General features: G+C 43.7%; 1 protein-coding gene across 3 annotated transcripts in view; it reads left to right on the top strand.

The window, feature by feature from the left end:
- Positions 1-8,278, top strand: part of USP6NL (USP6 N-terminal like) — a 156,931-nt gene extending 148,653 nt beyond the window's left edge. For 2 of the 3 annotated variants that reach the window (XM_057543833.1, XM_007167419.2), the window contains one exon: positions 1,708-8,278. In XM_057543833.1, the coding sequence (XP_057399816.1) occupies positions 1,708-3,122 (1,415 nt within the window). In that variant the 3' untranslated portion in view covers positions 3,123-8,278. The remainder of the gene's footprint in view (positions 1-1,707) is intronic. The other variant, XR_009007662.1, reaches the window with a different exon arrangement.
- The last annotated feature ends 7,221 nt before the right edge of the window (positions 8,279-15,499 follow it).

The following is a 15,499-nucleotide window of genomic DNA, read 5'->3' on the forward strand; positions in this document are numbered from 1 at the left end:
CTTAGAGAGTTGTCAGAGTGGAGGCGAAAAGAAAATTCCTGCATTCGGTTTTTCTATCATGTCTTCCCAATAATTTGTGTTTGTTGGGGTTATTTTCCTACAGGAAAGAAGGAATTCATATGTTTACTTGGGACTAAATGGATAACTACTTGTAGAGCTGATAAAAGCTTTCGGGGGACACCAGATAGATTTTAATTTTATTTTTATTGTTTGTTTTTAACCCGATAGGCTGAATGACTATTTGTGAATATTCTGGACTAGGGCTGCATTTGAATCAACTTTCTCACCTCAATTCCAGATATTTCATATGAGGCTAGTCAGGCTGAACTGGAATGCTCCAGCCTATTTTACGTGCAACATTCATAAACAAAACTTTTCTCAACGACAAGCATTTTCAAGTTTGGGTTATCACTTAAAATAGTCTGTCCATATATCATAAAACGTCTTTATTAGAGAAAGATGCAAGAGCCATGTTGATTATGCCAAGACCACTGAATTAGAAAAGCATGAAGTATCTTTAGCTCAATAATTCTGATTCTGGTAGCTTAACTATTTAAAGGATATCGCATTGCCATCATTCTCTGCTCCCTCCCCTCCCAAAGAAAAGCTCATTGAATTATTTTAACATCTTAAAGAAAATTATGGTATGGTATGTGGGTAAATAATACAATTATCATCACCTAGACCGTAAGCTACATAAAAACGAGGCGGCGTCCGCCTGCTCACAGCTGGTGGACTCATGGCTTTCCTCAGGAAACATTTGTTAGGTGGGAGGGTGGCGGAGCATTTGAAGAGTGCAGTGACTTATTTTTAAGTGAGAATATATGGTTTTGTAGTAATAGAAGACATAAAAAACATACGTCTTAAGCCTTGGAATTTTTACAAGCGGAGTCTGTTGTTTTTTTCAGGATGGTATTCAGTGGAGCCCATATTGTGGTGGATCACTTTAAACAACTGTTTACAAAATGCCCAAGTTATTGCACGTTCCTTTAATTCCTCATTAGTTTTCCCACTTTAGTTATTTAAAATGTAAAACCAAAAGTATCTAATATGATTTTCTCTTTTTTATTCTTTTTCCCTTTTTTTTGCATTTAAAGTAGGACCCTCTTAGAGTAGTAATTTGGAAATAGTGCTGTTTCTTTGTATACGGTGGAAGGTACTTGAGAGAATAATAATAAGCTATTTGGGGATAACTTGGAGACCACAGTTGGTCATCAGTTGACTTTTAAACTTGGCAGACCTGCTTGAGGTTGATAGGAACCGTTTTACTGAGATTCCAAAACCGTTATAGTTGAGGTATGCTTAAGTGGAAGGAATGTAACCGTGAGACACTGAGCTACTGACCTGCAGGATTGTTTTAGGAATAGAAATGAAAATATCAGCTTCTCATTCTTGAAAAAGCAGGTAACTATCTTAACAAAATATAAGAATCACATGTTACACAATTGTATGATCCTTACTCATAAGGTTATAAAATCTTCCCATCTGCACATTGCGTAATAAGACTTTGAGTTTTGGTATGCCTTAGTATCAATCTCTGTAAAAAATGCTTCTCTTAAGCCACTAAAATTCTGTGTGTCTGTGTACGTATATGCATGTGCTTGAGTGCACACATGAAAAGTAAGCAGTTATTCATGATGTAGTTCTTATATTTGATACCGTTTATTCATGCACTTATGTCACTTATGAATTGATCTTTCCCTTTAGGTAAAGAGGATGAATTTCCAAAGAAACCTTTGGGACAACTTCCCCCTGAATCTCAATCAGCTGGCATCAGTCACCTGAGCAACGGACAGAGGAGTGTGGGCAGGTCAAGTCCGCATCCGGAAGGCAGGAGAGAGAGCGGCTCGTCACCTTACAAAGCCCACGAGCATTCCCCTCCCCGTCAAAGTAGAACAGGTACCCCCGAGAGGGCGCGGCAGCTGCGGCGGAAGTCAGTGGACGAGGAGAGTAAAAAGCTTAAAGACGAGGTGGATTTTCAAAGGAGACTTCCATCGGGTCCACAGGACAATTCCAGGCAGTATAACCACGCCGCCGCTAACCAGAATAGCAACGCCACTTCACACGTCAAGAAGGAGTTTGTGCCCAAATGGAATAAGCCGTCAGATATCTCAGCTATTGAGAAAACCGCCAAGTATGCCATTGAAGGGCGAAGTCGGGCCGCACACCCCACGCTGAGAGTCGCCGTCCCCGGTTCCGCTGACGCGCGGCCCCCCAGCGTCAGGCAGAAGGTGAAGGTGCTGGATGCGGACGAAGGGAAGCGTGGCTCCACCGCCTCGCAGTACGACAACGTACCCGGGGACAGCGCCAGCGCGGCCCTGGAGCAGGCGCTGGAGAGGGCGCGCTCCCAGAGCCCCCGGGGCGCGGCCTACGCTCACAGCCCACGGAGGCACGCTGAGCCCAGCTCCAGTCCCTCCGGAGCCCCGAACGCGTTTACTTTCAAAATACAGCCTCCGGGTTACGCAAAACATCCATCCCAGTCAGACGGGGAGGATCGAGGGGCAGCGCACCCCCCGTCTTACAGTGAGCCCCCCACTTACCAGGGCAGTTCTCCGAAACTCATCCCTGCTGCTAACAGCAGCTTTGTGTCTCCACCGTTTCCCCACGGGACGCCAGGGTATCCTTCCCGGAGACCTTACGGTTCTACTCTTTCGACTGATGTTTCTCCAGAGAAATCTTACAGCCGCCCAGCTCCTCTGGTCCAGCCGTCCAGTCGAATAGAAGTTCTCCCTGTTGATATTGGTGCTGGGGGATATTCGGGCAATTCAGGGTCACCAAAGAATGGGAAATTCCTCCTTCCTCCAGTGGATTGTTTGCCAGATAACGGAAAATGGTCGGAAGTTGGTTACGCATTGAGACCGGAGATGCACGGACCGTCGTGGACTCGTGATGCCAACCGTAGCCACTTAAGCAGTTCACCCAAATACCCCACCTTTCAACACGTCCCCTATCAGGACCACACCCTCCCTGCAGTTTCAGTAGATAGTCCGGTGCGGTATCGAACTTCCCCAGCTGTGGAAGATGCCAATTCATCTGGGTATCAGTATTCAGGGCCCTCGCCTCCAGTATATCACTACAGGAATCGGGATGGACTCTGTATCCAGGAATCAGTATTGCTGTGAGAATTGATCTGTACTTGCTGCAGACGAGAGAATAGAAACCATATGAAACCTACATTGCTATGTTGATAATTGCCAAAGCAGTATTTTATACAGTTGTGAACAACTCGCACAATTCTCGTGTATGTCAGTAATAAGGGTATATGGAAGTGATTTCATCCCCACCTAGATGCTGCTTAAGATGAGCTTTTAACTTGCATCATCACTGAACCTGTTAAAAAGAATTTAACCTGGAAACATAGCAATAGTATTTAGGGATGCACGCACGGTTTCATTTATATCTTTCTCCAAAATCTGAATATTTGTACTCTGTTAGCCCATTCTATTTTGAGTAATGATACAAAGCACTGAAAAACTGTAGAATAGATATTTTTAAGGCTATGTGTAGTGTACGTGTCTTTCAATAGATACTATATGCATCTACGCATACACGTTTGAACACAGAACTAAAGAAATGTTTAAAAAAAAAAAAACTACTTTTCATCTAGATCCATGGAATAATTTCTTCTTCTTCTTTTCCCTACCTTGTCTTTTGGTCAAGGTTTCCCCCCCCCCCCCACCCCTTATATTTTTAACCCAGGTCCTAAACCGACTTGAGGGTTTGCCCTGGCTTAATTCAGCATCTCACGGAATGCTCAGCTTTCTCATTCAATTGCTCATTCAGTTTTCAATCTGAAAATTAAAGACATTGGAGAGAAAGGCTAACCACTTAATGGTGCTTAAAATCGGGGCAGTTTAATTTTATGACCGAAGGTGCAGCATGCAATGTATCCATGTTCACTGAGAGATCAGCTTTCGTGCGTCTGTGCCCTTTTTTCTGGTCTGACCCTCGCAAAGCTCAGGGCAGAGTGTTCCTTGCCAGATGCCCAGGAAGTGTGCACACAGCCCTCCGGCGGATGCCAGCAGGAGAAGCTGCAAGTTACTGATCATCAAGCACTCACACGGGGCAGCAGAACAAATTCCTTTACACTCATTTGAAAGCAAGATTAACAATATGGTTACTTCTTACTTCTGCCCCTTAAATTACTGTGGAGTCTCCCCGCAGAGGGCCCCGGGGTGGCATTCACATGATCTTTTCCTGGCCCTCTTCTTTAAAGAATGTAGTCAGTGAATATTGCTGCTCATAGGCCATTAAATTATATCTGTGTAAAATTGTAAAAAATGATCCTAATTATTACTAGGAACCTCAGATTTTGGTGGTTTTCCTTTTTTTTTAAATAGCATGACTTTCATACTTTCAAAAATCTTTTTTTTTTGTTGTTTGTTTCAGTGAAAAATTCAGGTTCATGGTAACAAATCAGCAATGTCTTTCAAAATCTTCTGTTACACTACAATGACCAAAACACTGACCAAGTTTTGGGCACTCCAAGAAAGTATGCCTTTGGGTTTCACTGGAGAGCTTGTTTTCAACATTACTTTGATCCTATTTGAACAATAGGGAATAGAAAACCTAGCATTGATGGTTCTTCTTGTTGCAAGTTGGGACTTTAAGCTTTCAAGGTACAGAAGTATGTCTTTTAAAATGAGAGTAACATTTGTTTAGCTAGTGAATGTGACAATATTTTTTATGTATATAATGAGTCTAATATAATTTTAATCAACTTGGTAATGATGTTATTAAATGGCAAAACAAATGCAGTGTATTAGCAGCCAAACACTGCATGGAAACTCCGATCTACCAGGCTCCTGGTTCAGATCATGTAGAAGCTTAGAAATAAATGTATATAAAATTGTAGCTGGGGATGTGAATTCCAATTTTAAACCATGATTCTGTGACTTGTAATAAACCAAGCTGTACAATTTAGTTTATGATAGCAGCATCAGAGCTGTTCCAAAATATATATATATCTCAACAGTGGTACATACTGTAGATTTATATATATAAATATATATATATATGCAAAAAATATATGCACACACACTATTTTCTTATGTCACCTATGACTTTTTTATCTGTATACTTTTTTTGATGTGATTGTTTTTAACATGCTAAATAAGTATATTTTGTTTTGTGTCTTTTATGTGCTTTTTTCAGATGGCATCTCTGATTTTTTAAAGCTAGTTCCTTTCTAACTGAGTAGATACTGCGTAGTGTTTGCCTACATGACTTTATATGTATCACAGTTCTATTCTATGTTATATGTTTTACTAATTTCCAGTAGTTCTGTATTTAGAACCGTATCACCTGCCCTTTATTTGATTTAATCAGCCATTGTTAATAGTGATAAGGTATTATTTTCAGTCTTCCCCCATTGTAAAATGTAGATCTGTTAGTTTTTCAAGTAGGAAAATTTAATTCAGTCATTTTGCCACCATACAGTTTTACTCTTTCAAATTTATCTTTTAATAAAAGATAAATAGGGAAATAATGATAAAAGATGAAATAACATTCATAAAGTAGGCTAAATATATTTATAAAAAACATTTGGTGAGGATCTTCATGGTGTGGAGACTGATTTTGCTTTAACTGCATGTACATGAGGTAACTATTTTGCCACTATTAAGTCTTTTCTTCATAGCAGTTTTGCCTAACACAGTAAGCACTTTGATATAGTTTTTATTTTTTTAATATTTAGTTTGAAAAGTTAAAGAAACTTAGACCCAGTGTCTCAAAGGGTTTTAAAACTTCGACTCTTTCAGGTGCTTATGTTGCTTACAGGATTTTTAAAATAGCTTTGAGAGCTGGGGGATAGCCATAGCTGTCAAATCAGACACCCTGGTATTGCAGGGGAGGAAAAAAAATTCTTCTTCCTTCTGCCCTCTAGGTTCTCCATCCAGGCCCTGTAGATTGGACTGACAAAGGACAGACTAACGGGAGAAAAGCAACTGGAAGGTCATTAACACGTGCGTTCTGCATTCACGCGGTATCCGGTGATCAGTCACTCAAAGGGAGGGTTAGCTTGGGGTCTCTCCACCCAACTTAGTCAAGGCAGGGGTGAGGGTGGTAAGGGGGAGAAAGGGCACTTATGGAAAAGCAGGTGACTTTCTGGAAAATAAATGGGCCTTAAGAGAGCAGATGGGAGACATGATCGTCTGTGATGGGGTCTGCTGGGGCACCAGAAGAGGAGGTTATAGAGTTGCCCCAGGAGGGGATTTAGGAGAGTTGAGTTCTTTGGGGGTGCGGGGAGCGGGGGTGGCGCTCTGCTTCTGGGCAGATAAGGGATTTCAGGAACTCAAATGCTTCAGCTCAAAAATCGTTTTTATTGCCCAATGGCATATTTTGGGGTAACAGAACCCGATCCCCTTCACTGTCAATGACAGAATGTTTCTCAAAAGAAGGAAGAGAGATTCAGGTAATGGGGCATTTCCGGAGAAGAAAAATGGTTGTTTACAGGATGTGATGTGATTGTTTGAACTTTTTTTCATTTTAAGAAGATTCTTATACTAAATTTATGTCATACTCAGTGTCACTTTAACATGGAGTTTTATATTTGTTGTCATTTCAGATCTCCCTCAGGACTCGTTATACTATAAGCACAAAAATGACGCCTGGTCAGTACTTTGCTAAGATCCCTTTTCTTTTCATTTTCATGATTAGAGAAAAGCATTCCATCTCCACAAATAGGGATTTATTCACAGAGGATCTACAGCTTAATCTTCTGGAAATATTATTACTTCTCAGTTATCTTTTATTTATTTAATTTTTAGCATCTTTATTGGAGTATAATTGCTTTACAGTGGTGTGTTAGTTTCTGCTTTATAACAAAGTGAATCAGCTATACATACACATACATCCCCATATCCCCTCCCTCTTGCGTCTCCCTCCCACCCTCCCTATCCCATCCCTCTAGGTGGTCACAAAGCACCGAGCTGATCTCCCTGTGCTATGCGCTGCTTCCCACCAGCTATCCATTTTACATTTGGTAGTGTATATAAGTCCATGCCACTCTCTCTCACTTCGTCCCAGCTCAGTTATCTTTTAGATTCACACCTTTGTTGTAGTATGCACTTGATTGTGGGTTAATTAAGACTATGGTTTTGGCAGTCTGTTTCTTTGTTTTAATTGTCCTTTAATGGATTTTAAATTTCATTTCTTTTTTTTTTTTTTTTTTAATAATTCTTTATTTTTTATTTATTTATTTTTGGCTGTGTTGGGTCCCCGCCTCTGTGCGAGGGCTCTCTCCAGTTGCGGCGAGCGGGGGCCACTCTTCATCGCGGTGTGCGGGCCTCTCACTATCGCGGCCTCTCTTGTTGCGGAGCATAGGCTCCAGACGCACAGGCTCAGCAGTTGTGGCTCATGGGCCTAGTCGCTCCGCGGCATGTGGGATCTTCCCAGACCAGGGCTCGAAACCCGTGTCTCCTGCATTGGCAGGCAGATTCTCAACCACTGCACCACCAGGGAAGCCCTAAATTTCATTTCTAATATTGATATTAACACTTATTGACCAGATGGTTTTAATAAGTCAAACCTTACTTTTATAATGACCTAAGGTATTGAGAATAGGAAGAAAGGATTCCATTTAACATTTATGTATGAATTGTACTTTCAGAAGGATTTTCAGTTTCCATAAATCTAAGCATAATTGCCACCATTTTATCAATAAGAACCCTGAAAAATAGAGGAACAAGTATTAGATTTCATAGGAGTGGATCTTGACCCCTGCTGCTCATTAGAACTGGAGAAATTTTTTTAAAAATTGATTGTATATTACCACTGTGGGCTGTCTCAAAAATTCTTAACAGATCAGTTTCAGAGCTTAGAAACTCTGATTTCAGGTAAGTTAAAATTTCCACTGGAAAGACTAACATTACCAGCCATCTCTGTAAATGCTCATGAACTACTGGCAGTTGTGGAAAGTAGCAGTGGCTTCAGCTGAAGGTGGCCTGACCCTGTACTTTCTCTCATTACGTCTTACAGTAGTTCTTCCAAATAGGTAGAACCTTACGAGGATTTCCATTTTGCTGGACAACCTCTGTCACTTAATCCTTAAGTGACAGGCTAAAAAGAGGCTTAAGCTGTCAGGAAGCCCAAGTGTGTTTTCCCCACGTGAGAAGCTGAGAAGATGCTGCATAGCCTGGTTGTCCACTTGACTGGTCAGCATTTTATTGAGCACCTACAGTGTACTAGTTGCCTTGGGATTGTGCTAGGTTCACGCTTCAGGATAGGAGGCACATTTTGTAATCTGTGTCTCAATTCAGTGCTGGGGGCGGGATGTGCACAGGTGACTATTATGGGCACAGAAAGGCCCAGCTCAAGAGGGTGGGGGAGGGCCTGTGTGGAGGATTCTCAGAGTAAATGGACTAAGGGGAGGGGAAGGGGGCGTTTGTACAGAGGGGATGGGACGAGCAACCGTGTGGTGCGTGTGGGGAAGTTTCTCGCTTTGGTGTGCGTGTGGGATGGGGTGGGAGGGTCCGCAGTGACCGGGTCCTGGAGGGCCTTTTGTGGCCTGTGGAGGCGGATGCAGGGGCGCAGGCCTGGGGGAAGTTAGGACAGTTGCAGCAGGTGTTCTGTCTACAAGGTGGTCCAGAGCTCAACGCCAGGGAAGAAGTTATGAAGAAAAGGTGATGAACTTGAGAACTGTTTACTAAGTAAAATTGGCAAAACTTGATAATTGGTTGAGTGTAACCACAATAATTAAGAAAAATAGCTAACATTACTGAATGCTTGCTGTGCATCTGGTGCTGTGCCAAGCGTTTTACCTGTATTAACTCACTTAATTCTCAGAATAACTCTCTGAAGTGTGTACGACCCTTATTCCCAGTTTACAGATGAGAAAACTAAGGCACGAAGAGTTGCAGTAACTTACCCCAGGTGACACAGCTGGTAGGTAAGAGAGCCCGGACTTGAATCTGAATCTAGGGCCTGTGCTTCCCTCCCCACTCCGGACAGTTTTAAGGAGGTATAACTTACCTACCATAAAATTCACCCATTTTAGTGTACACGTCAGTGATTTTTTAGTAAGTTTACAGACTTGTGCAACCATCGCAACAAACCAATTTTAGAACATTTCCATCATCTCAAAAAGATCTCTTGTCCCCATTTGCAATATCCATTCCCACCCCCAGCCTCAGGCAACCACTAATCCACCTTCTATCTCTTTGATTTTCCTTTTCTGGACATTTCGTATAAATGGAATCAGATAATATGTGAGATTTTTGCATCTGGCTTCTTTTGTACTTAGCATAATGTTTTTGAGGTTCATCCATGTGTAGCATGTATCAGTAACTACTTTCTTTTTTATTGCTGAATAGTATTTTGTTGTATGGCTATATCACATTTTGTTTATCCAGTCACCAGTTGATAGACATTTGGATTGTTTTCACATGCTGCTGTGACCATTTGTGTACAAGTGTTTATGTGGCCTTGTTTTCACTTCCCTTGGGTATGTATTTAGCAGTGCTATTGCTGGTTTTTATGATAAGCTTGTGTTTAACTTTTTAAGAAACTCCCACACTCTTCCAAAGTGTCTGTACCATTTACGTTCCCACCAGCAATGTTTGAGGGTTCTGATTTCTCCACATCCTCACCAATGCTTGTTGTTTTATATTTTTTGGTTATAGCCGTTCTAGTGGGTGTGAAGTGATATCTCATTGTGGCTTTGATTTGCATTTCTCGAATGGCTAAATGATGTTGAGCATCTTTTCATCTTTTTATGAATCATTCATGTATATTCTTTGGTGAAATGTCTATTCAGATCTTTTGCTTACTTGTTTAATTGGGTTTTATTTTTGAAAAGTAAGTGTTCTTAAAATACTCTGGATACAAGTCCTTTGTAAGACATATTTGCAAATATTTTCTCCCAGTCTGTGACATGTCTTTTCAGTTTCTTAATGGTGTCTTTAGAAGTGTGAATGTTTTTAATTTTAATGAAGTTCAGTTTATTGGTTTTTTCTTTATGGATCATGCTTTTAGTATTGTATCACTCTGCCTAACCCCAGGTCACAAATGATTTCCTCCTATGTTTTATTTCAGAAGTTTTATAGTTTTAGCTCTTACACTTAGGTCTGTGAGCTGTGTTGAATTATTACTGTATAAGGTGTGAGGTCAGGATCTAAGTTTATGTGGGTATTCAGTGGTCTCAGCACCATGTGTTTAAAAGACTGCTTTCCCCAACTGAATTGCCTTGGTACCTCTAACAAAAATCAATTGACCATATATATAAATATTTATTTTAAGTTTTGAAATCAGGAAGTGTACATCCTCCAACTTTGTTCTTTTTCAAGTTGTTTTGGCTATTTGGGGTCTTTTGCATTTCTATATAAATTTTAGGATTAGCTTGTTAGTTTCTGCAAAAAACAAAACAACAACCTGTTGAATCTATAGATCAACTTGGGAATCTTAAAATGTTGGGTCTTTCGATCCATAAACATAGAGTATTTATTTTGATCTTTAATTTTGATTTTTAATTTATTTTTCATTTGGTTTTTAATTTATTTTTCATTCATTTTGATCTTTAATTTCTCTCAGCAAGGTTTTGTAACTTTAGTCTTACACTTCTTTTGTTAAAGGTATTCCTAAGTGTTTTATTTTTCTTGCTCTTGTGAACAGAATTGTGTTCTTGAGAGCCTGTGTGCTTACACATCATTCTGTACTGTTGAGGGGAGAGGAGGCTCAAGGTTGATTCCTACAGTTCCCAGGTTGGGCGGCGGGGTGGATAGTGGGGTCACAATCTGATGAAAAGAATTCAGGAGAAGGAGCAGCTGTAGGCTTGGTGAGGAAATGGCTTCTGTTTTGACGTGTAGAATCTGAGGAATAGGGGATGGACAGGTCGTGCCGTCTGATGGGCGGCTGGGAATTCCAGAGAGATTTGGACTTGCCGGCATGTAAGGATCAAGTCATAGGAGAGCACCTGCCTCGGGAAAAGATGAGCTGAGGATGGGAGAGCTTGCGGCGGGGGGGGGTCACTGACAGTTAAGAGGTGCCCCAGGGAAGGAGGTGTGAAGGACTCAGAGGGACAGTCCTGGACTGGTTCCGCAGTACCCACGTGCCCGGTGATTGAAGACGGAGCTTCGGAGTCAGACTGACTCGAGTTTGAAGTCGACATCCACGGAGGCCACTGTTGTCGATTCTGGGAAATCGTGAAGTAGCAGGATGACAGCATCCGTGTCCTCGGGGACCTGATGTGATCCATTTCCTCCTCTGTAGTATGGAGAGTGTAGCGCTTATTTCATGGAGTTGTGAGGATTAAATGAGTTGACTTGTGCAAAGTGTCCAGCGTAGCGTCGTCACGCGGTAGTAATGTGGAATGTTACCTGTCGTCACACCACCCCACAGAGCTGGGCGTTAGAGACCAGGAGGGTGTGGACCCTGACTTCATGGAGCGGAGAGTCTCGTGAGCAGCACAGAGGCACACACGACATGACACGACACGTGGGGGGAGGGATGGCACAGGGTGCTGGGAGAGGAGGGGCCCTGGCTAGGGGGGCAGGGGTCCCAGGAAGGAGGAAACAGTCGGTGGCTTAAGTGCAGCAGAAAGGCCCATTGCCTTGACTGAAGAAACGATTGGGGTTTGACAGTTTGGGGGTCGGTGCCGTCATCTGCTGTCTCTTCTAGAGCCATGGCCAGGTTGGCACCCATGGGTGGTGATGCCGGTCTCTCCAGAGAAGGGTGGGTGGAGGGAGGGTCTGGGAGGGGTGGATTTACATGGGGAAAATAATGCCAGTTAGAGGGTAGTTCTGACCATTCAAACACTCAAGTACCTCTACCAGCCAGCCTGTGGTTTTATTCCAGCTTGTTACTTCCTGTATTCATGGGGATTAAAACACCAATCATTAACCTTCCTGTAGTTCAGACTTTCCACTTTAATTTGGAGGAAAACCAGCATAATCTGAAGATAAAGGAGGCTGCATCAAGAAAACTCTCCTATCCCGCCCAGGAACATCCTTGACTTTGGGGAGCACTTCTTTGAGTTTTGCTGCCATGTGTAGTGCACTGAGGAGGTGTGATCTAGAAGTTGCCATGTGCGGACAATGGAAAGGCTCAGTGCTCTGAAAGCTAAACAGAAATCAGCGATAAACCGTAGCTCCCAGAAAGCCCAGCCTTGAATGCGGCCGCCAGCTCTGCCAAGCTCCCTGGTGTGGCTCCGGGCAGGTCGCCGGGCCTCCGTAGGCCTGGGTTCTCTGCTCTGCAAACTCTGGAGGCCGGAAGGAGAGTTTGAAAAGGGCTCTGCCTCAGACTCTTAAGGGGAGGGTGCCCCGACCCCAGGCCTCTTTGTCTGCTTTGTGCAGGTACCATGTCGGGTGCTGGGAAAACAGTGGTGAGCAAAGACCAGATGGTCCCTGGCATCACGGAGTGGACGGTCGTGTGGGGAAGGCTGGCATTAATTCTTTGTTACCAGCACCAATGAAGACCCACGTGTGTGGCAGGGACCAGGAGGGAGGAGGACCCAGTGCGCTCGGGCCCCTGTGATAACAACAAGCACGAAGGGGATGCTCGTGAGAAATGACGCGGCTTGAATTGTACGGGCAGCGAAGTCGGTGCGGTAATGGGCCGAGGAAACCGGCTCACGGCCGTGGGAGATGAGGGGCCCTCGCAGGACAGCCTGGGAGCAGAGGACGCAGAGTAGCAAATATGGCACAAACAGTTCCAGTTGCTAATGTGAAGGCAGTTGTACATTATCAACCACGTCTGTACCCACGAATAATACCATTCGCAGGACCACCTTTGGAAAGGCGGATGACGATGGCCCTGGCCGTCTGCAGTTTGCTGGAGTAGACTGGAGGCCGTCACACCTGCGCTGCAATCTGAGCTTGCCGCTTGTCGGCAGCTGAGCTTGGGCAAGTCACGTTCCTGTTCTGGGCTTCACTTTCTCAGCTCTAAAACGTGAGTGTTCGAGCTAGACAGGGTGGTGGAGATGACCTCGGACAGCGGGTCTCAACGAGGGCTGTGAATGAGAGCCACTCGAGAAGCTGCCAGAAATACTGATGCTCAGGCCCCCCCAGACCAATAAGTCAGAATCTCCCTGGCTGGGGCCTAGGAATTAGGATTTTTTTTTTAAATTAAACACACAGTCCAATATTTCATGATTCTATAACCTGTCCCTCAGAACTGAACCATGTGATGCAATTGTATAGGAATAAACTGCAAGAAGCCAGAGCCTTGGGCTTGAAACCTTTGTTGAGAAGCCATGAATGACCTGCCTTTCTTAAAGTGTTTTGACCATGAAGAAAGGAGACATCCCTCCCTCTCCACCTCTATGTCTTTATTGTTCTAGCTCCCATGTCATTCTTCTGTTACTATCCAGAAACACCTTAAAATCATGTGAGGGCATTTCTATCTAGAGGGTTTGAATGGTGTGTGGAAAGAACTCAGGCTTGCAGCAAACTTGGAGATGAGTCTTAGCTTTTCCACTAACCCTGCTGGACCTCAGCCTCTTGAGTAAAACAGAGAAAATGAGGCCTTCCCTGCAGGGTCGCTCTGAAGATGTACTGAGGTAATGTATGTGTGATACAGTGCCTGGGACAGAGATGCTCCATAAATGTTAAATGATGAATAGAAATGTTTGTATAGGGAAAGGGCTAATATCATTCATATTCAAAGGGCTTGTTTTTCCCCTTGAGACATCTGAAGTACCCCCAGGTGGAATATGGGCAAAGCATAGTAAAAGAAAATGTACAGATAAGTACAAAGCGATTAAACATATTCTCCATCTCCATTAATTAGAGAAACTGAAATTGAAGCAATGATTGACAAACAGTTGGCCAAAAGGATGTCTGTGCCCTGCTAGTGGGAGGAAAATGCATTCCAAATGTGCCACTTCCCATGCTGTGTTCTCCATCCAGCAGCACCACTTCCAAGAGCAGAAATACATGTGCATGTAAAAGGATGTTTGTTTCACCATTGTTTGTAATAAAGAAGAACTGGAAATAGCCTGAATGTCCATCAACAGAGGATAGGTTAAATTAGGGTGTAACCATATAAAAGAACACTAACACCGTTCACCCTTTAAAAATCCGGAGATGGGGGCTTCCCTGGTGGCGCAGTGGTTGAGAATCTGCCTGCCAATGCAGGGGACACGGGTTCGAGCTCTGGTCTGGGAAGATCCCACATGCCACGGAGCAACTGGATCCGTGAGCCACAACTACTGAGCCTGCGCGTCTGGAGCCTGTGCTCCGCAACAAGAGGCCACGATGGTGAGAGGCCCGCGCACTGTGATGAAGAGTGGCCCCCACTTGCCGCAACTAGAGAAAGCCCTCGCACAGAAACGAAGACCCAACACAGCCAAAAATAAAAATAAATAAATAAAAATACAGAGATGGCCTGATATGTACTGACATGGGAAGATGTCTGATTTATTGCTCAGTGAACAGTGCTACAAACAGCATTCACATAGCCCTTGGTAGACTTTCCAGCTTCTGCCTCCGTGTCAGGCCAGCCTTGAAGCAGACGGCATTGTGGTGTTGAAGGTCGTGCGTTGGGTGGGGTCGGGGGTCACTCACCGTAGGTTTGGGAGGGCCAGGGAAGTTCTATGTACACGAGCTTCGAAGCCTTGAGGACAGACTCTGAAGAAGGTTTTAGAACTGATGGGCAGGCACCCGGGACGTAAGAATGAGCCACGTTGAAGTAAGACAGGGTGATGAGGAGGGGTAAAGACCCCTAAAGATGGGGGGATGTCCCACGTCGGTAGGGATAAGAGGTGAGAGGGAGGCCGGGCGGATACCTCCCACTTGGGTCACCGTTTAAAGGCTTTAACCAAGAATGAGACTGACAGGGCTTGCCATGGAACTCAGCAAGTACGCATCCTCCGTGGAGAGGCCCTCAAACTGCCATGCCCTCCCCTAAACAGTCCTGCTTCCCTTCCTGTTCTTTCAGCGGAAGAAGAAGGGGCAGGAAATCAGAGAGGTCCCTGGGGCAGCCCTGAAAAGCAGCAGCTGGTCACGGGCCAGGAGACCTGAGCCCAGAGCACTGCTGGAAGCCACACCCTGATTGTCTGAGGCTGGTGTGGCCTGGGGTGAAAGGGCACTTGTTTATTTTCACATCGAAGCTAAAGGTCAAATGATGTCCAGCGAGTGAAAGTTTGAAAAGCAATAATAGTTTTTTTGAAAGGCAGATAACTCAGAAATATGAAGGCCTTGAAACAAGGGGGAGTCCAATCCCTGCTAGTCTCTTCTGGCTGAGTAAGTCGATGTTGGACTTGGTTCTGTTTCAAAGCCTGTGTGGGAAGCTGTCTTCTCTTCCCCGCTGGCCCCATCAGAAACAATGGCAGGTGTTTACTGATTCCGGAAAGGGGTGAGGAGGTTTTAAACCTGGCCTTGGCCCATCTTTTTAAAATCACTGGATGTTCCATTCGCCTGGGATAGCCTATCTTTTGGAGTTCATGGCTCAGTAAAATGTTCTACAAAATTTGAGGTACATAGAATTGTCCATTTTATTTTATCAAATGTATTTGTTAAAAGGAAAATATCTTAAACATTTTAAAAAATGTTTGTTTTGGTTGCGC

The sequence above is a fragment of the Balaenoptera acutorostrata genome, chromosome 3 (genome assembly GCF_949987535.1).
Source record: "Balaenoptera acutorostrata chromosome 3, mBalAcu1.1, whole genome shotgun sequence".
Taxonomy (NCBI): Eukaryota; Metazoa; Chordata; class Mammalia; order Artiodactyla; family Balaenopteridae; genus Balaenoptera; species Balaenoptera acutorostrata.